Consider the following 21527-nt stretch of genomic DNA (forward strand, 5'->3'; position numbering starts at 1 on the left):
TTGTTCTCACCTCTCCCTCTCCAACCACCAGTATCATTGAACACAGTTGACCTCTCTTTGAAAGAGTTTCATTTCATCTTCCTGGTACAGGTGTCTCTTGGTTTTCTTTCTTCCTCACTGGTTAGCCCATTTCTTGTGCTTGCTTCTCTAGATGGCTGGGACGACTACTGGGCTCTTCTATAACTTCTGCTTCAGTTGATGTCCTCTAGTTCTGCATCTTTTAATACCAACTCTGTGCTGATGAAGCCCAAATTTATATTTTTAGTCCTGATTCCTCCCCTGACTTTCAGACTCACACAGGTGCCTTCCTGAAATCTTCACTTGGATAACTAAAGAAATTCTAAACTTAACATAACTAAAATTGTACTCCATTTCTGTCTTTAAACCTACCTCTCTGAAAGTCTGCCCCATCTCAATAAATTGTACCATCATATACCAGTTCCTCAGACCAGACACCTAAAAATGATCCTTGATTGCACAGCTTACCTTATACCCCACATTCATTTCATTGGCACATCATGTAGTTTTACTTTTTCAATATATCCTGATTTCAACAACTTCTCATCACTTCCAGTTATAATCTTAATCCAAATCACCATCAGCTCCTGCTTGCATTTTTGGTCTCCCTGGTTTGACTTTGACTTTTGTCCTTGTTAAATCTACAAGGTTTTTAAGAGTGATCTTTTAATGGTAGCATCTGTTTATATAACTCCTCTGCTTCAGTCCTCCAGTGACTTAGATTAAGTTCTTGTTACTGAGGCGACTTTTTATTATGCAGACCTGTGATATTCTGTCACATAAATGCTTTTCCTTAGGCTCCTCCTGGAAAGCAGTGCATAGATAGGACTTATTGGAGTGTTTTGTCTTCACAGTATTGGCTTACTTAATTTTTAAAAAATTAGTAACATTTTAAAAATTGGAGGATTTCACATTAAATTAGACTTTTTTGTTCTGAAAAACACTAGCTTTGCATTCATTACGCAATAGGATAAGTAGTGGCTGGTTTCCTTTACATGAAGTGTGTGTTCTCCAGCTTGCCATAGTCTCCACCACTCCCCCAGGTATCTTTTAGTCAGCCTGATCTACTTAGGAAGATGACCAGGCACAGCCCTGCCCTACAGTAGGTCATCATTCACTTGACAGATATTTTTTTAAATTTTTTTAAAGCATTTTATTTTTTATTTTTTAACATGGGGCTTGAACTCAGGACCTGGAGATTAAGAGTCGGTCACCCAACCTACCAAAACACCCAGGCACCCGGACAAATATTTTTTTTAACAGTACTTTGTGCCCGGTACAATTCTAAGACCTGGAGATGAAGCAGTGAATACAACAGAGCCTTGATGTCATTGATTTTGCATTCCTTGGGAGAGATAGTCAGTGTGTCAGTAAACACATCATGTCAGGTGTTCTGTGAAGAAGAGTGAAGCAGGGACAGGGCATATAGAATGGTGAAGGGTGCTGTTCTAGAATGCACAGAGCAAACCTCTGTATGAGGAATTGACATTGGAACAGAAGCTAGAATATAGGGAGGGATGGGGCTCTGGAAATCTTAGGAAGAAACTTTGTGGGGAGGGGTCAGCAAGTACAGAGGTCCTGAGAAGAGAAGGTGTTTGATGTGTCCGACGGATGACAAGAAGGACGTTGGAGAGGGAGGCCAGAGCTGCATGGTAATTGGTGGTGGGCCTCTGTTCACGTGGGGTTTTGGATTTTCCTGTGAGCAGGGAAACAACTGGAAGGTTTTGAGTAGGAGGTGATGTGAAATGACTTATTTTAAAACAATCCCTTTGGCTTCTGGCAGTGAATAAATTGTAGCAGGGACGAGCATGGGCGGGAGGGCGACCTGTGTGGAGGCAGCTGTGGAAGTGAGAGGGGTGGTGACTTCACTAGAGATAACTAAAAGGTGGAAGTTACGCTTAGATGAGACATTGAAGGTCGAGCCTATTGGGTTTTCTGATGGTTTGATACAGGGCGTGGGAAAATGAGAGGAGGGGTGCCTGGGTGGCTCAGTCGGTTAAGTGTCCAACTCGCTTTTGGGTGAGGTCATGATCTTAGGGTGTTGAGATCAAACCCTGCATCAGGCTTCACACTAGGCATGGAGTCTGCTTGAGATTCTCTTTCTCCTCTCTGCTCGCTTGCTGTCTTTCAAAAAAAAGAAAAGAAAACTAGAGAAATTGGAAGTATAAGTTTTCAGCCAGAGTAACTGGGTGGATGGAGGTACCATTTAGCAACGTGGTAAATGCTGGGAGAGTTCCTTATTAGACGTGTAAAGCATAAGAATCCTATTTGGCGGCCAAGTAGGGATAGAGTATAAACTTTGCCTAGAGGATAAGCTTATAGCTCTAACACAACCTGAGATTTTTAAAAGACCCAATCCTCTGAATCCTGTAACACCACTAACAATAGTTCTTTGAACCCAGGGACATTGTTTTTTTTTCTCTGTCAGTTCATAACATATAGTACATGATATGGATTGTGTACTCAATTATGTTTTTGTTAAGAATCCACAGAAATGTTGCCATAGCTCTGGCTACTGCTATAAATGCCTATTATTCCAATATATTAGGATTCTGTGTACATTTTTATAAGAATTATAATACAACAGAAACATTCTTTTAATAGAGCTTGTAACTTAATTGAATCAGCCAAATGATATTAAATTCAGTTTTCAAAGTGAGTCTAGCAAACTACTTAATTTGTTAATGTCTCAGCAGTATTTTAAATGATTTTGTGGGTGGGAATCCATGTATGTATGAATAGTTTTTTCTTTACGTGGGGCTGAAGTGGAAATATGTTTTGCTATCACTTTGAGTAATTTTGTTTGAGAAGGCTTAACTTTTGTGGCCTAACAGTGTGTAAACAAGCTTTTGATAATTTTTGAAGTAAAAGTCTTATATAAATCTTGCAGACTTATCAAGCGGTAATTACTGTGTATTTACTGTTCACTTGTGAACGTGAGAATACTTTGTAAGTGGGAATTACTACTTTCTGATACTATTAGCATTAACCGTATTTTGCAAATGAACATACTAAATGCAAGTGTATTTAAATTGCCTAAAGGCAAATGATTAAAGGTGGAGATAGCATTAGAATATGGTGTTTTAAGGATACACTGTAGGGAGTGTGGATGTATGATAGTAATATTTAGACAAGCAGAATGACATTTCATTACTGTGTTCATATTAGTAAATAGTGATTTTGTAAGAGGAATATAATGAAAGGTTTTGCTACTATTCAAGGGCCTAATTATTCCTTTCCTGTACAGGAAGATTTTCAATCAATGACTTATGGATTTAAAATGGCTAACAGTGTGACAGACCTTCGAGTTACAGGTAAAACAATTTATAAGATGACACACAAGTTTTGTATTTGGATTTGTTTCCTGTTTAAACTCATTGTCTTTTTTTTTTAATTTTTTATTGTTATGTTAATCACCATACATTACATCATTAGTTTTTGATGTAGTGTTCCATGATTCATTGTTTGTGCATAACACCCAGTGCTCCATGCAGAACGTGCCCTCTTAATACCCATCACCAGCTAACCCATCCTCCCACCCCCCCTCCCCTCTAGAACCCTCAGTTTGTTTTTCAGAGTCCATCGTCTCTCATGGTTCGTCTCCCCCTCCGATTTCACCCCCTTCATTCTTCCCCTCCTGCTATCTTCTTCTTTTTTTTTTCTTAACATATATTCATTATTTGTGTCAGAGGTACAGATCTGTGATTCAACAGTCTTGCACAATTTACAGCGCTCACCATAGCACATACCCTCCCCAGTGTCTATCACCCAGCCACCCTCCCTCCCACCCCCTACCACTTCAGCAACCCTCCGTTTGTTTCCTGAGATTAAGAATTCCTCATATCAGTGAGGTCATATGATACATGTCGTTCTCTGATTGACTTATTTCACTCAGCATTGTCTCTCTTTCTAGGCATGCTAAAAGATGTGGAGGATGACATGCAAAGAAGAGTAAAGGTATATTTCTTTTCTATTTGCTTTGGTACAGGATTTTTGCATTCTTCTAAATGTCAAGTTACCTTTAGCTAATTACAAACAGCTACTGTAGGGAGGGCCACCAGCTTCCTTAATATATGCTGTGCCTTCTTTGCAATTCATTTGAAAACAGCTAGAGCAGTTGTTTCTGGTGAATTAATGTCCTTTTCAAGTACTGAAAATTTAACCTTGAAGATTATTCAATTTTTTGCCAGTGTTTTAGAATTACAAATATGCTTTTTTAAGAATAGCATAATCTAGAATTTTAAGCTCCTCAAAGGTAAGGACGATCTTCTTCCACAGCTATTACAAAGTCTGCAACGCAGTGGACGATCTCAGTATCCTAGATCTGGTGAACGACTTCTATGAATGATACCCTTCAGCCAGATGACCCTAACAGTTTGGTTCTCATAGAGATTTAAAAAAAGGAAAAAAGTTATATTTCTGCTGTTCTTCTATACTTGTATAACACAACATGGTTGTCAAAGCAATTTTATATTATTGCCTTAGTTGATATTTATAATTAAGTAGTGAATTAGGCAATAAAATGCACATAGTGCCCTAGTTTTAGGTGAGGAAATCCAGCTTAAAAGAGTTAAGTAAACTGTCTGAGTCTACTGAAGGGCATGCCACTCGGAAGGGCAGCTAGCACAGGGCTAGAACCCAGATCTTCTGCCAGATCTTCCTGTAGTTACTGCCCTATAGTTGTCAAAATAGTCAGTCATATTGTTACTCATGCAAGAGGTTTTGCATTTTAGTGTAGAACAATCAGTATTTACAGTGTGACTTTATGATGTGATTTGTATAAAGGCTACTATTTTTTTCTAACAGGGTTAGTTTTGAGAGCATCAAGAGTTTCAATTAGTACGTCCTTTTAAAAAAGAAAGAAGTACCGTGTGCCATGTACTTACCTTATTTCATTGTTGGCTTTTGCTGTTTTTAATACCTTATTCTTCTGTATGATTTTAATAATTTATATCAAAATGGACTTTCTGTATAAGTATTAATAGGAAAATAAATACTAGATCTTTTTTCTTCTGAATATTTTTCTTAAAAATAGATTCTTACGTATACTCAAAAAATTAATTTAGCACTTTACCTTGTATATTTATAAGCTAATATTTCTACAAGCTTATGTTTATTTTAATTCACGTTTTTTAAAATTTTAGAGTACTCGAAGTCGACAAGGAGAAGAAAGAGATCCAGAAGTTGAACTAGAAGTAATTGAACTTATTTTCTGGTAGATAATATCAGAGAAGTCTACCTCTTAATGTTGTAGTTTTATGAACTGCGTTATAATTTATGGAAGCCCTTTTTAAGGTATTTCTTTAAAAGTTGGACATTGCAAGGGATTTTATTTCCCTTGTATTTGTTTTGATAGAATAATAATACAGCTCTTTCAAATACATGATTTCAAAGCTCTTCAATATTCCTGTGAGGTAGGAAGAAAAATTATTTTTTACAGATGATACATCAAAATTTGGCAAAACTCAAGAACTTAAACAGTGTGAAAAGTACTAAACCTTTGTCTGGATCCTTAATTTTCTGACTCTGCTTAAAACATCTTTTCATCAATTCTGTTTAAAATGCTAATTAAATCAGTTTCTGAGATAATAGTCTTAACTTTTTACTTAAGGGAAAGTCCATCCCATTGATACAGAAGCTTTACTTTATATTTCTATTTCAGTAGAACAGGCTTTGTTTTATTTTCTGCAGCTCATTTTCAGGCATTTAAAAGACTATAAGTGAAGGTGTTTGTAATATAGTAAGTTATTAGCATTGAAAGTTAGGACTTAAAATACTATATTTTAAAATGAAATTCCTTTGACAGACTTTGCATCTTTTAACTTTTAGTGGTTTCTTATTTTTTAGCACCAACAGTGTTTAGCAGTATTCAGCAGAGTGAAATTCACTCGAGTGTTACTGACAGTGCTTATAGCCTTTACTAAGAAAGAGGTAAGAGCATTTAATCTATTTCAGTGGGCTCTTTGGGGGGGCAGGACATAGTGTGTTATTGGAAGTAGTTCTGAGACTTTTCCATTGGAACGCCTCCAGTCACACATATACAGCATTCAGCATTTGGTATATTTTATGTATTATATATATATGATATTAGAGATATTAGATAATTTTCTCAAAAAGTCACATGAATTTACATTCTGTTCCATAACATATCTGTGTCTGTTGTTGATATATAAAAATAATATCTTATAAGACTTACTACTGGTACAATAATAGAAATTGAAATTTCTTGTGTGTAGTCCTATCTTGTGAATTGAAAAGGAGAAAGCAAAAATGGGAATTTCAGGTAGACCTCTTCTTTCATTCAGTTCAGTAATTAACTGTTGGTGTAGAACCAAAAAAGCCCTGGATGGTGAATATTTTTTCTTCGTGTGTATTTGCATTAATTCAAGTCAATTACAGACTAATTTGTGGATAATTAGGAAGTGGTGAATAGAGATCCAACCTTTGCCATTGATCTAACTCCTAAGTCTCTTTTTTTCTGTTTTGTTTTTTTTTAATTTCACCTTAATGAATGGCATAGTAGAAATGTTGAAATTTTCCAGTTGACTGCAACTCAATTTTTTCCTTTGTTTTTTTAAAATATAAGACGAACAGAACAAGCCAGAAATGTTTCCTATTATTTTTTAATGGCTCCTACAAGAATAGAAATGGGTAAAAAAAATAATTTCTAGGGGCGCCTGGCTGGCTCAGTCGTTGGGCGTCTGCCTTCGGCTCAGGTCATGATCCCAGGGTCCTGGGATCAAACCCCGCATCGGGCTCCCTGCTCAGCGGGAAGCCTGCTTCTCCCCCCTCCCATTCCCTCTGCTTGTGTTCCCTCTCTCGCTGTCTCTTTCTGTCAATAAATAAAATCTTTAAAAATAATAATAATAATTTCTATCCTAACAGGATCTGAGCATCCTGTATTAAGTGAATAGCTTGTGAAAACCGACGTCATTACAACATTTAATTTCATTATTGTTTATAGGATTTTCCTATTTAATGTATATCTTTCAGTGAAAGAATATGTAAGAATGTTTTTGGTGATTTATTTGCTAGACCAGTGCTGTTGCAGAAGCTCAAAAATTGATGGTTCAAGCAGCAGATCTTCTTTCTGCCATTCATAATTCATTGCATCATGGCATCCAGGCTCAGAATGATACTACAAAAGGAGGTAATTGTCTGTTTTTACTCCTACTCTTTTTTTTTCTTACCCATCCAGATTATATAAAGTTTGGTTTGTTCTAAAATTCATGTGTCAGTCCATCTGTTTGGACCTTGGAATGTTTTACTCCATAAACTTATATAGTATCTATGCTTTCTTTTAAATATATTATAGACCAAAAATTGTACTATAGAATTTGACCGTCTCCTGTATCTTACTGTTTGGGCTCTGAATATTTACTGTCAAGTGATCATTCTGTGATGTCAGCAGTACACTCTTTTTTAATCACCTCTCCCCTTTACTCCTTTGAGAGATCATCACCTTGATTACATAGTATTCCCTGAATACTGGGCCTATACCCTCTGTGGTCTCATTGCAGTTGTTTACCTGTTTGTTTTTCCGTAACAGTGTTTTAGGTCAGGAACAGTCTTGTTTGTGTATCTCTGTGGTGCTTGGCACATTATTGACAGTAGATTTTATTTATGAAATATTTCTTAAAATGAAAGGAATAATATGCCTTTGTTGTAAAAGTTGCAGCTGAGTTAACATTTTATTTTTATTTTTTTAATATTTTATTTATTTATTTGAAAGAGAGACAGCAAGAGCGAGAGAGGGAACACAAGCAGGGGGAGTGGGAGAGGGAGAAGCAGGCTTCCCGCTGAGCAGGGAGCCCGATGCGGAGCTCGATCCCAGGACCCTGTGATCACGACCTGAGCCAAAGGCAGACGCTTGATGACTGAGCCACCCAGGCGCCCCTATTTTTATTTCTTTTTTAAAGATTTTATTTGCGATAGCATGAATCGGGGGGAGGGGCAGAGGGAGAAGGAGAAGCAGGCTTTCCACTGAGCAGGGCACCTGACGCAGGGCTTGATCCCAGAACTCTGGGATCATGACCTGAGCCAGAGGCAGACACTTAACCCACTAAGCCACCCAGGTACTCCCTGAGTTAACATTTTAGCTAATAAGTAGCAACTGTGATTCTTAAAACTCATTATAATGAAATATTTATATTCTCTAAATTGTACACTTTTAATAGATGAATTATATGGTATGTTAATTATATCTCAGAGTTGTGATTAAAAGAAGATGAGCAATGTTTTCAGAATTTGGGTGGGGGGATGGTTTCTAATCTTGAATCCTAGTTTCAAACTATCATTTAATTGTGAAGAAAGAAATTGTTAAGTATTTAAAGTCTCAAAATTAATCTCCCAAAAGCTTTCAAAGATACTACTGGTATATATGCTCCATTAAAACAAGGGACTAAGGGGATTCTGGGGAAGATGGCAGAGTAGGAGGATCCGAGGCTCACCTCATTTCACAGATGCACTTTATAACACCCACATCAGTGTAAATAACCCAGAAAATGATGTGAAGACTGGCAGACCAGACTCTCCACAGCTAAATATAGAGAAGAGGCCACACTGGAAGAGGGTAGGAAGGGCAGAGCCATGGTCAGAAGCTAAATGGACCCTTGGGGCTGTCTGCGGGAGTGAGGAACACCGAGGATACAGAGAGGGGAGAGGAGCAGACCCCACATGGAGGCATGAAGGACCTACTCTGGGAAGACGAATCCCCATAACATTCGGCTTTGAAAACCAGAGGGGTTTAGCTTCTTGGGTTCTTAAAACCAGTGGGGCTTAATGCCCAGAACTTTAAAAGTCATCAGGCTCAGCTCTGAGCTAGAGGGCAATAGGAAACTGAGTCCCTGCCCTTCAAGAGACAGCATAACAACCCTGCTGAGATATAGCATAGAAACAGCAGTTTGAAAATTTATTTGGTTGGGGGGATGGTTTCTGATCTTGAATTAGAAGCAGAACAGAATTTATTGCTGGACTCAGAAGTGTGCTGCAGGGGCAGGGATCTGTAGGAGACTTCTCTAAAAACAAAAGAGCTGGTGGGTGCCATTTCCCTCCCTGCCTACCCAGTTAGAAACAGATGCCTGTGGAACCAGTGCTGCACACTCTTCACCTAGCTTACCAACAGCACATCCCATCCCCATGCTATTCAGACCTGCCCCCTCCAACACAACCACTGCAGGAGTTTTCACAAAGCCTCTACATTACCCTGCCACAGCAGACTGGCACAAACTTTGCTAACACTGCATGCCCCTCCTTGCATTCCCTTGCAGACCCGCCCCCTCTGACACATCCTCAACTGGAGTCCATCCAGAGTGGCACTGCAAGCATGGCAGTGTGCAAGCATCCCCAGCAGGGATCAGTGCCCCTCAAAGTGACTCTTACCCTGGGGAGAGGGCAGGAAACCACACACCCTGATCCAACTGCAGCCCCACAATGCATTGGGGGCACACACAGGGTCTGACTACAGGCCCCGCCCACCAACAAAATGCTCAGTTGATGACACAGGGAAAGTAGCCTGTAGTACTGTGTGACCACGGCTCTGGCAAATGCCTAGTCTGACCCAACTCAAGCCCAAGGCAGCACCAGACTAGCCCACAAATAACACAGGGACCAAACTTTGCCCACAGCAGGCAAAGAGAGCCATTGCAGATGACTGGACTGAAGGCAAACATGGCTCAGTCACAACAGTAGGGTGCACACAACACACATAGGAGATACTCTGAAGCACCAGTTTCTGGTGAACAGGAGACATTGTACTGCAGGCCACCACAGAGCCTCTTCTTCATGAGGCCACTACTTTTTTTTTTTTTTTAGATTTATTTATTTATTGTGGGGGATAAGCAGGACGGGAGAGAACCTTAAGCAGACTCTGCACTGAGGTGGAGCCCAATGCACGGCTCAATCTCACGTCCCTGAGATCACGACTTGAGACAAAATCAAGAGTCAGACACCCAACTGACTGCCGCTCAGGCGCCCCTTATAAGGCCACTACTTTCAAGAGCAGGAGACAAAGCTGACTTTCCTAACACAAAGAAACAGACACAGAGAGTTAGACAAAATGAGGAGACAGAAATATGTCCCAAAGGAAAGAAGAGGACAAAATCACAGCAAGAGACCTAAGTGAAACTAAGGTGTAAGTAATATGCCTGATAGGGAATTCAAAGTAATGGTCATAAAGATACTCACTGAACTTGAGAAAAGAGTGATAAATCTCAGCGAGATCCTCAAAAAAGAGATGTAATACAGAAAAGAACCTATTGGAGTTGAAGAACTCAATAACTAAAATTAAAAATACACTAAAGGGAATGAATAGTAGGCTAGAGGAAGCAGAAGAACAGATGCAGTGACCTGGAGAACAGAATAATGGAAAGCAATTAAGCCAAACAGGAGAAAGAAAAAAAGAACAATAAAAAAGAATAGACTAAGGGAACTTAGCAATACTGTCAAGTGTAACAGCATTCACATTATAGGGATCCCAGAAGGAGAAGAGAGCAAAAAGGGGGCAGAAAATTTATTTGAAGAAAGAATAGTGGAAAACTTCTTGAATCTAGGGAAGGAAACAAATCCAGATCCAGGAAGCACAAAGATTCCCCAACAAAATCAACCCAAGGAGATCCACACCAAAACACATAGTAATTAAAATGGCAAAAAGTAAGGCTAAAGAGGATTTATAAAGCAGGAAAACAAAAGAAGACAGTTATATACAAGGGAAATCTGATAAGGCTATCAGCTGATATTTCAGCAGGAACTTTGCAGGCCAGAAGGCGTGGCATGATATATTCAGAGTGCTAACAGAAAAAAACCTGCAACCAAATCTGTCCAGCAAGGCTGTCATTCAGAATAGAAGGAGAGATAGTTTCCCAGACAAACAAAAGTTAAAGGAATTCATCACTGCTAAGCCAGTTCTATAAGAAATGTTAAAGGGGAGTCTGAATGGGAAGGAAAGACCATAAGCAGGAGTAAGAAAAGTGGGAAGCACAAAAGCTATAAAATACGTATATCTTTAGAAATTAGTCAAGGGTTTCACAAAATAAAAAGATGTAAAGTAGGACACTACATACCTAAAATGTGGGGGAGAGGAGTAAAAATTTAGTGCTTTCAGAATGGCTTCAAACTTAAGCAACCATCAAATTAATATGGACTGCTGTATACATATGTTGTTATATGTAAACCTGATGGTAACCACAAATCAAAAACCAGTGATAGATATACAAAAAATAAAGAGAAAGGAATCCAAATATATCAAATTATTCCAAGAAATAATAGAGGAAAGAAAGCTTCACCAAAGAAAGCCAACAAACTATGAGAGAAGAAAGCAAGAGAACAGAGAATTAGAAAACCAGCCAGAAAGCAAGTAACAAAATGGCAGTAAGTACATGCCTATCAATTGTTACTTTGAATGTAAATGGACTAAATGCACCAATCAAAAGACATAGGATGGTGGAATGGATAAAAAAAACAAGATCCATCTATATGCTGTCTACAAGAGACTTGTTTCAGACCTAAAGGGGGACACATGCAAATTAAAAGTAAAGAGATAGAAAAACACTTATAATGCAAATGGAAGTGAAAAGAAAGCCAGTGTATAGCAGTACTTAAATGAAACAAAGTAGACTTTTTAAAAAAATACTGTAACAAGAGCCAAAGAAGGATACTACACAATCATAAAAGGAACAATCCAACAAGAAGAGACAACAATTGTAAATATTTATGCACCAAAAACATAAAGCAGCTTTTAACAAACATAAAGGAAGTAATCAATAGTACTATAATAATAGTAGGGGACTTTAACACCTCACATCAATGGATAGATCATCCAAACAGAAAGTCAACAAGAAAACAGTGGCTTTGAATGACACTTAGTTGGAACATTCCTAAATCGGCAGAATGCACATCCTTTTCGTTTTCCTTTTTTTTTTCCCTCTAAAGATTTTATTTATTTGAGAGAGAGAGAGTGAGTGAGCAGGGAGGAGAGGAGAGGGAGAAGCAGGCTCCCGGATGAGCAGGCAGCCTGACACGGGGCTTGATCCCAAGACCCTGAGATCATGACCTGAGCCGAAGGCAGATGCTTAACCTACTGAGCCACCCAGGCACCCCAGAATGCACATTCTTTTCAGGTGCACATGGAACATTCTCCAGAATAGATCAAGGTAGGCCACAATACAAATCTCAACAAATTCAGAAAGATCAAAGTCACACCATGCATCTTTTCCAACCACAGTGCTATGAAACTGGAAATCAACCACAAGAAAAAGATCTGGAAAGAACACAAATACATGGAGGTTAAATAACATGCTATTAAACAATGAGTGGATCAACCAAGAAATCAAAGAGGAAATAATACATGGAGAAAAATGAAAACGAAAATGAAAACAACAGTCCAGAATCTTTTGGATGCTACAAAAGTGGTTTTAAGAGAGAAGTTTATAGCAATACAGGCCTACCTCAAGAAGCAAGAAAAATCTCAAACAACCTAACCTTACACCTAAAGGAGTTAGAACAAACAAAACCCCAAAATAGTAGAAGAAAGGAAATAATAAAGATTAAAGCAGAAATACATGAAATAGAAACTAAAAAAAAAATGATAGAAGAGATTAATGAATCCAGGAGCTGGGTCTTAGAAAAGATAACAAAATTGATACACCATTAGCCAGACTCATCAAAAAAAGAGAGAAAAGGGACTCAAACAATCAGAAATGAAAGAGGAGAAATAACACCACAGAAATAGAAAGGATTATGAGAATGTTATGTAAAATTATATGCCAAAAGATTGGGACAATCTAGAAGAAATGGATACATTCCTAGAAACATAGAAACTACCAAAACTGAAGCAGGAAGAAATAGAATATTTGAACAGATCAATTACCAGCAATGAAACTGAATCAGTAATCAAAAAGTTCCCAACAAAGAAAAGTCCAGGACCAGATGGCTTCACTGGTAAATTCTACCAAATATTTAAAGAAGAGCTAATACCTGTTCTTCTCAAACTATTCTGAAAAACAGAAGAGGAAGGAAAACTTCTGAATTCATTCTATGAGGTCAGCATTACCCTGATACCAAAACCAGATAAACACACTACAAAAAAGAGAGAATTAGAGGCCAATATCCCTGATGAACATAGATGCAGAAATCCTCAACAAAGTATTAGCAAACTGCATTCAAGAATACATTAAAAAAAAATTCACCATGATCGAATGGAATTTATTCCTATGATGAAAGGGTGGTTCAGGATTCCCAAATCAGTCAGTATGATGTATCACATCAACAAGGGAATGGAAAAAAAAAAACTATAGGATCATTTCGGTAGATGCAGAAAAAGCATTTGACCAAGTACAACATCCATTCATGATAAATCCCTCAAAAAAGGTGTAGAGGGAACATACCTCAATATGTTGAGAATGAAGGCCAGGTCTGAAAAATGCACAGCCAACATACTCAATGCTGAAAAATTAAGAGCTTTCCCTTAAGATCAAGAACAAGACAATGTTGTCCACTCTCACCACTTTTATTCAACATAGTACTGGAAGTCATATCAACATAGTACTGGAAGTCATAGGCACAAGCAATCAGACAAGAAAGAGAGAAAGCATCCACATTGATAAGGAAGAAATAAAGCTTTCACTATTTGCAGATGACATGATACTATATATAGAAAACTGAAGACTCTACCAGAAAACTACTAGAAATGATACATGAATTCAGTAAGGTTGAAGGGTACAAAATCGATACACGGAAATCTGCTGCATTTCTATACACTAATAATGAAGTAGCAGAAAAATTAAGAAAACTATTCCATTTACAGTTGCACCAAAAATAATACCTAGGGATAAACTTAATCAAGGAGGGGACAGGCATATGTTCTGAAAACTATATAAAACATTGATGAAAGAAATTGAAGATGACACAAACAAATGAGAAGATATTACATGGTCATGGATGAGGAGAACAAATATTAAAATGGCCATAATACCCAGAGCAATCTATTGACTTAACACAATCCCTATCAAAATACTAACAGCATTTTTCACAGAGCAAGAAAAGAAATCGTTAAATTAATTAATAGGTATTAACTCTTCTTTAAAATCCTAAAATTTGGTTGGAACTACAGAAGACCCTGAATAGCCAAAACAGTCTTGAAAAAGAACAAAACTGGAGGTATCAGAATCCCAGATTTCAAGGTATACTAAAAACCTGTAGCAATCAAAGCACTATGGTACTAACACAAAAATAGACACATAGATTAGTGGAACAGAATAGAGAGCCCAGATATAAACTCACAATTATATGGTGAATTAATCTTTGACAAAGGAGGCAATAATATGCAATGGGAAAAAGACAGTCTCTTCAACAAACGGTGTTGGGAAAAGTGGATAGCTACATGTAAAAGAATGATACTGGACCACTTTGTTAGGTTATACACAAAAATAAATTCAAAATGGATTAAAGAATTAACTGTGAGACCTGAAACCATAAAAATCCTAGAAGAGAGTACAGGCAGTAATTTCTCTGACATCAACTGTAGCAACATTTTTGTGAATAGGTCCTCTGAGGCAAGGGAAACAAAAGCAAAAATGAACTATTGGGACTACATCAAAATTAAAAGATTCTGCACTGCAAGGAAACAACAAAACAAGACAACTTACTGAATGGGAGAAGATATTTGCAAATGACGTATCTGATAAGGAGTTAGTATCCAAAATATGTAAAGAACGTATACAGTTCAACATCTAAAAAAATAATAATTCAGTTAAAAATGGGCAGAAAACGTGAACAGACATTTCTCCAAAGAAGACATCCAGATGGCCAACAGACACTTGAAAAGATGCTCAGTATCACTCATCATTAGGGAAATGCATATCAAAACCACAATGAGATGTCTCCTCACATCTGTCTGAATGGCTGAAATCAAAAACACATGAGACAAGTGTTGGTGAGGATGTGGAGAAAAAGGAACTCTTGTACACTACTGGTTGGAATGCAAACTGGTGCAGGCACTGTGGAAAGCAGTATGGCAGTTCTTCAAAAAATTAAAAATAGAGTTATATGATGTAGTAATTCCACTACTGGGTATTTACCTAAAGAAAAGGAAAACACTAATTCAAAAAGGTATGTTCACCCCTGTGTTTATTGCAGCATTATTTACAAGAGCCAAACTAGGGAAGCAGCCCGTGCCCATTGATAGATGAAATGGATAAAGAAGATGCGGTTTTATACACACCCAGAGACACACACTGGAATATTACTTAGCAATAAAAAGGAATGGGCCCTTGCCATTTGCAACAAGCATGGAAGGATCTAGAGGGTATAATGCTAAGTGAAGTCATTCGGTCAGGATAGACAAATACCATATGATTTCACTCAAATGTGGAATTTTTTTTAGACTTTATTTATTTGAAAGAGAGAGAGCGAGCAATGGGAGGAGCAGAGGGAGAGGGATAAGCAGACTCTGTGCTGAACACAGAGCCTGACATGGGGCTTGATCTCACCACCCTGCAGTGAGATCACCAGATAGTAACTCAGCACTGTACATGAAGGACAAGTCCAGCTTAGAGAAAGTCACAAAGCTCTAAGGGGAGAGTCTTGAAGTAGATTAGATATAAGACCTGTTGTCACCAATAAAATTAATACAATAGCTATTGTGTTTAATGTAGTAAAAGGTTTAGAGGATTGGCAAAGGATTTGGGGTTGAATTGTAAGACAGTGATTAACTTCAGAATAAATCTAAAAGTTATTTCCATGTTTGCAAAGTTTTCCATGGCCCAGATATGAATATCATTTACGTAACGGTGCACATGCCTGAATATTGATCATAATAAAATTGTGATTTAGCTGTATTAGAGACAAGGGGACAGAAGTGTATATGTGCATATAATTTTTACATGCTTATATGTATATATACATATCTCTGGCTTCTTCTTGAAGACAGGAGTAAATCAGAGATAATGTGTAAAACTGAAAAAGTGTGAAGTAGTACTGTAAGCTTGTTATTTGGTGATATGGTGGCAAATTCCAAAAGAAATAGTTAAGAGGAAGTGGAAGAGATTACCTCATTTGGTAATATGGTAGCTTTAACCTCCTGAGGACCTCCTTGCTCCTTGCTGCTGAAACAGAAATTTTGCTTCCTCAATCCGGCTGATTTTCTTTACCAGCTGGCAGTATATGAGAGAGTGGGAGCTGACTTGATTTTAAAATCACAACCCATTAGAGAGGCCTATGCTGTGATGTACTTGTGCCAGAGACTTGAGTTGTTTACTTTCTTTTAATTGAGATACAGTTGTTGTATAACATTAGTTCCAGTGGTATATCATAATGATTCAATATTTATATTACTCTTTTAATTAAAACGTTTTTTTTTTCTTAAAAAAATCCACACATGTGGGTGTGTGTGTATAATCCAGAAGACTTGTCTTTTTTAGATGGTAAAGATGTCTTTAGATGGTAAAGATGTCTTTGCTGCTTCTCTATACAACCAACTGAAAACTATAAAGAACATGAGAAACAGAATCCTTCCAACTTTTAAAAAAATAGGAAACCCTTACAATACAATAAAAAAGAAACAGAAGAGCTGTTAAATACAGTAGGAGTCATTAAGAATGGATTCTAAGATTTCTTGGTGTAAACATTAGTGGACCAGCAAAGCACATAGTTTTCAAAGTAGTTGGTGTAATCTGAAGGACAAAACCAGGGATTCTTTTGGAATAATAAGTAAGAGTGGGGTATTCAAGTTGGCTGTGGGAACCTGTCTATTTAATAATCTGGAGACACAAAGGAGGTAAGGGCCCCAACAGAGGCCATGCAAATGCACTAAAGATGTTACTCCTGCAAGATAGGATTTTAATTAGCAGTCTAGCAACTGGTAATCTTTGTTTAGTAAATAGGTAATTTCTTGCTCACACACGCACATCATATGAGGCTTAACTGCAAATCAGTGAGACTTCCTGTTAGTCTAGAATACTATTCTAACACTGCAGCCAAATAATTGACTCAGGAAGCACTCACTCAATGATGTAATATTAAAAAAGCAACTGCACAGTATTTATACACAAATATTCCAGAAAATTAATGAGCAAACAAGAAAAACAAAAGGCAGATGAAAAAAAACAGACCACAGCATTTTTTCTGCACAATTTCAAAGAGTTTATTAAAAAGTTAAGGAACTTATATAAAATAAGATCATAAAGCAGAAATAGTAGGAGTAAAGTAAGAAATAATAACAAAGTACACGTGAGCAGGCAGAATTCAAGTTAAGGAGAAGAGAAAAATTCTGAAAGTGAAGACCTCACTGAAAATAGTAAAAAGTATGCTATGCATTGCTGAAAAGTCGTAAAGGACATGGAGATCAGGACTGAGTTAAAAACTAAGCAAAATGGAAGTGGATAAAAATATTTGAAGTATTAGAAAATAGTAGCTAAAGAGGACTCAACGTACTTATAATTGGTGTCCCTTAAGAGGATAACCAAATAATGGAACAAGAAAATGGTAAACATTTTTAGAAAGAAGCAAATAGAATTAAGTCTACAGGTTTAATTGGAAGGCGAGAATGTATCCTAGGCAAAAATTGATGAAGAAGGATTGTTAGATATGTCCTAGTAAATTACATTAGATATAAAGCCACAATGATGTGTGCAGCCTGACTTCAGAGTCCTTCACATCAGCGTTGAACACAGAAACTATAACGGTACCTAAAAGTTCTTGGGTAAAGAACTGTGGTCTAAGAATTTTCTCTTTTTTTTTTTTTTAAAGATTTTATTCATTTGACAGAGAGAGACTCAGTGAGAGAGGGAACACAAGCAGGCGGAGTGGGAGAGGGAGAAGCAGGCTTCCCGCTGAGCAGGGAGCCTGATGCGGGGCTCGATCCCAAGACCCTGGGATCATGACCTGAGCCGAAGGCAGACACTTAACGACTGAGCCACCCAGGCGCCCCTAAGAATTTTATCTCTTAAGTGACACTCAGATGTTTTTAAACTCACAAGGACTCTGGACATATTTTTCCTGTGACTTTCCTGGGGGAGAAAGATTGGAATAATGCATGAAATTCAGCTTACTGAGTCATAAGTGGAAAAGCTATGGCATAAAGGATGGGCAGTAAGCATTAAATCCATTTTATTGTAGAACTGCAGTAAAAACAGCTATGGAAATTGATTTTACTAAATATAACAAGTGTCGTGAACCTTGACAATGTAGAAGTAATCATTTAATAAAAGTCAAGAGGTAAAGGGGAGAAAGAAGACTTTTCTTTTCATATTGCTTGTGTCTAAAGATACTAGTTTGAGAGTCAATAAATCTATCATAGAAATATAAATATATTTAAACATACAAAGGTAACTGATAATGATGGAGGTAATTTAAATCTTGTGGGTAAAGGCCGTTGAAAGTCATTGATTTTTATGGGTGAGATTAACAGATACCTGTCTGAAGATAATAGAACCTTAGAGATATTCAGAAACTTACATCTATAAAATTAAGAAAACTTACCAGTTATCAGAAAGAAAATGTACCAAAGTAAACTGTAGTGAAAGAAAAAGTCAAAAGCATTGCAAAGGAAAGCATCTATTTCCTGTGAAGTGAGAACAAAAGTAAGATCTGCTTCTTGCTGTTCTTTCCTTCTGCTCTTAAGAAATTCTGTCCTGAAGTCATGAAGTTGGTCTGAGCAAGCTGGGTATCTGTACTAGAGCAGGATGTTGGAACCTGACCCAGTATTAGAATGGTGTCCACAAAGGGAATGGGGGTAGCTTGACACAATGTGTTGCAGCCATGTGGGTAGGAAGGATGTTGTCGTAGCAGGACATTTCTCAGGGCCATCAAAGCCTATGTGGGGTGAGCATATGTCCGTGTTAGAATGGTAGTGGAGTGGGGAGGGCATCTGCAAAGAGGTGGGCCTAGAACAAGATTTTGAAGGTAAAGTGGCTTGAGGAGGGCATCATCATGAATGGGCTGCCTGGCAAGATTCACTGCTTCTCAAGTGAGGTGAGAAGGGTATCTGCACAGGAGGGCAACTCACCTTGAATGCCTGAGCCTAAGCAACATTAGGAGGGTGACCACCTGGGAGCAGTTTGGTGCTATTTGTCAAAAGGCCAAATAGGATGAGAGAGTGTGTCTATGGGAGAGCAGCCAAGTGCAGGGTTTTATAGCCTAAAAGGCATGTGGGAGCCCAGATAGGGTGAGGAGGGCACGTGAGTGTCACCTGGCCTGGGGTGCTAGAACCTGAGGCAGATAGAGGTATGTACCTATAGAGGTACCTGTGTGCCTGACTGTTGGAGACCATGCAGGGGAAAAAGGGCATCTGTGTATGGAGGTGGCCTAGTGTGGGGTTTCAGAGCCTATGCATATTGAAGAAGGTGTTTCTTTTTTTTTTTTTTTAAGATTTTATTTTTATTTATTTGACACACAGAGAGGGAGCACAAGTAGGCAGAGCAGCAGGCAGAGGGAGAGGGAGAAGCAGGCTTCCCGCTGAGCAGGGAGCCCGATGTGGGGCTCGATCCCAGGACCCTGGGATTATGACCTGAGCTGAAGGCAGTCGCTTAACCAACTGAGCCACCCAGGCGCCCGAAGAAGGTGTTTCTGTTGAAAGGTGCCCAAGTGCAGGATGTCAGGTCAGAAGTGGGGTGAAGAGAGCCATCTGCACAGGAGGATAGCCCAGCATTGAATATCAGCCTAAGCAGCAAGATGAGGGTGTCAGAATGGAAAGATGGCTCTGTGAAGAGTGCTGCAGCCGAAGCAGGTTGAGGAAAGGTATCTGTACATAAAGGTGGCCTGGCATGGAGTTTCAGAGCTCAAATGGTGTAAGGAGGCATCTCTGGAAGAGTGGCCTGGCATGAGGTATAGGAGCCCAAACAGGGTGGGCATTATGATGGCTTGGCGTGTCAGAACCTAAATAATATGAGAGCCTATCTATGTAGGGGAGCTGGGTGTCACTGATAGGAGATTGTAATGGGCTGAGTGATAGCCACAAGCATTGAGGTCCTAATTCTCAGAACCTTGTATGTGAGCAGGTAAGGATCTTTTGATGAGATAATCTTGGATTATCTGGTTGGGCCCTAAGTGCTGTTAAGTGTCCTTAAAAGAGGACACACACAAGAGGAGAAGATGATGTGAAGACCAAGATAGAGATTGGCATGAGCAGGCCAAGGAATTCCAGTAGCCCCAGAAACTGGAAGAAGCAACGAACAGGCTTTCCCTTAGAGCCTTTGGGTGGAGTGCTGCCCTGCCAACACCTTGATTTCAGCCCATGAAAGTGATACTGAACTTAGGGCTTTCAAAACTGTGAGATAGTGTTGTTTTCATCCAATTTATGATAATTTGTTACAACAGCCTTAGAAACTAATACAAAGATTGATTACATAGAGTGGAATTGATCATATTTAAAAATGTATTGAGAATTGTGGTGTGCCACATTTCTCAGCGTTAGGGAGTTATGCTAATTTCTAGAAAGGGAGAAAAGTAGATTAAAGTCTGTAGTATTGAATTGACATTAAAGGTATGGGAATAAATTCAAAATTTTTAATATATATAGATTGATACAGAAATGTAGATATAAGTGTGGATATGCATGAATATGTGTGCGTATGTAGGTAAACACAGATACATATATGTCCTTATATATACATACATACATTTTCTGGCTTTATCATCTAGAGATGTTGGAGCAGTGACCCTAATAGCAGTGAAAACACCTAACATCCAGATCTTGCTTCCTAAGACCATTGTCCACTAAAATGAAGCGGGGGGTGGGAGTTGACCAAGATGGTGATATAGGAGGCTCCCTTCCTCCCGTGGACACACTACTAAATAAATGTGCATCTATACAGGGAACACTTCTCTCTGAATAAGATCTGAAAACTAGCTAAGCAAGTACTACACATCAGATAGATGAGAAAATACACTGAGATAGGAAAGGGGGCATCTGGGTGGCTCAGTCGGTTGAGTGTGGACTCTTGGTCTTGGCTCAGGTCATGATCTCGTGGGTCGTGAGATTGAGCCCTGTGTGGGCCTCTGCGCTCAGTGGGGAGTCTGCTTGAAGATTCTTTCCCTCTAGCCCTCTCCCCCAAGCGCATGCATGTGTGCTCTTTCTCTCTCAAGTAAATAAATAAATCTTAAAAAAAAAAAAAAAGAAAGACTGAGACACAGTTTCATCATAACTCACATCCCCCAAACAGCATAATACAATTGGGAGAGAACCCCAACTCCCAGCCTCTACCTGAGGAATAAAAGATTTGGCCCTCACATCTAGCACCACAATTTTTAAGACTCCCTCTAGAGGGACAACCACCTAAAATGCCCAGCTCTGAAAGCCAGCAAGGCTTGTATCCATGAGACCCACAAGACTATAGTGAACAGAGAAGCAGTTCTTAATGGGTGTGTGAGATTTATTTGTACTCTTTAAAATTTGCTACCTAAAAAAAACTTTTAAAACTGCCCCAAACAGAAAAATGACTATTGGAAGTGTTATGTTTTAATGTGAGTTACCACTACTGTGTCTGTTTATTGTAAAGGTGGGTGTTTAGCATTCA

At 38.4% G+C, this 21527-nt stretch overlaps 1 protein-coding gene across 4 annotated transcripts in view; it reads left to right on the plus strand.

The window, feature by feature from the left end:
* Positions 1 to 21527, plus strand: part of NAA35 (N-alpha-acetyltransferase 35, NatC auxiliary subunit) — a 97791-nt gene that overhangs the window by 30802 nt on the left and 45462 nt on the right. For all 4 annotated transcript variants that reach the window (XM_032392959.1, XM_032392957.1, XM_032392961.1 and 1 more), the window contains exons 7-11: positions 3266 to 3332; positions 3932 to 3975; positions 5163 to 5213; positions 5866 to 5949; positions 7054 to 7168. In XM_032392959.1, the coding sequence (XP_032248850.1) occupies positions 3266 to 3332; positions 3932 to 3975; positions 5163 to 5213; positions 5866 to 5949; positions 7054 to 7168 (361 nt within the window). The remainder of the gene's footprint in view (positions 1 to 3265; positions 3333 to 3931; positions 3976 to 5162; positions 5214 to 5865; positions 5950 to 7053; positions 7169 to 21527) is intronic.

The sequence above is a fragment of the Phoca vitulina genome, unplaced genomic scaffold (assembly GCF_004348235.1).
Source record: "Phoca vitulina isolate PV1807 unplaced genomic scaffold, GSC_HSeal_1.0 scaffold70, whole genome shotgun sequence".
NCBI classification, from domain to species: domain Eukaryota; kingdom Metazoa; phylum Chordata; class Mammalia; order Carnivora; family Phocidae; genus Phoca; species Phoca vitulina.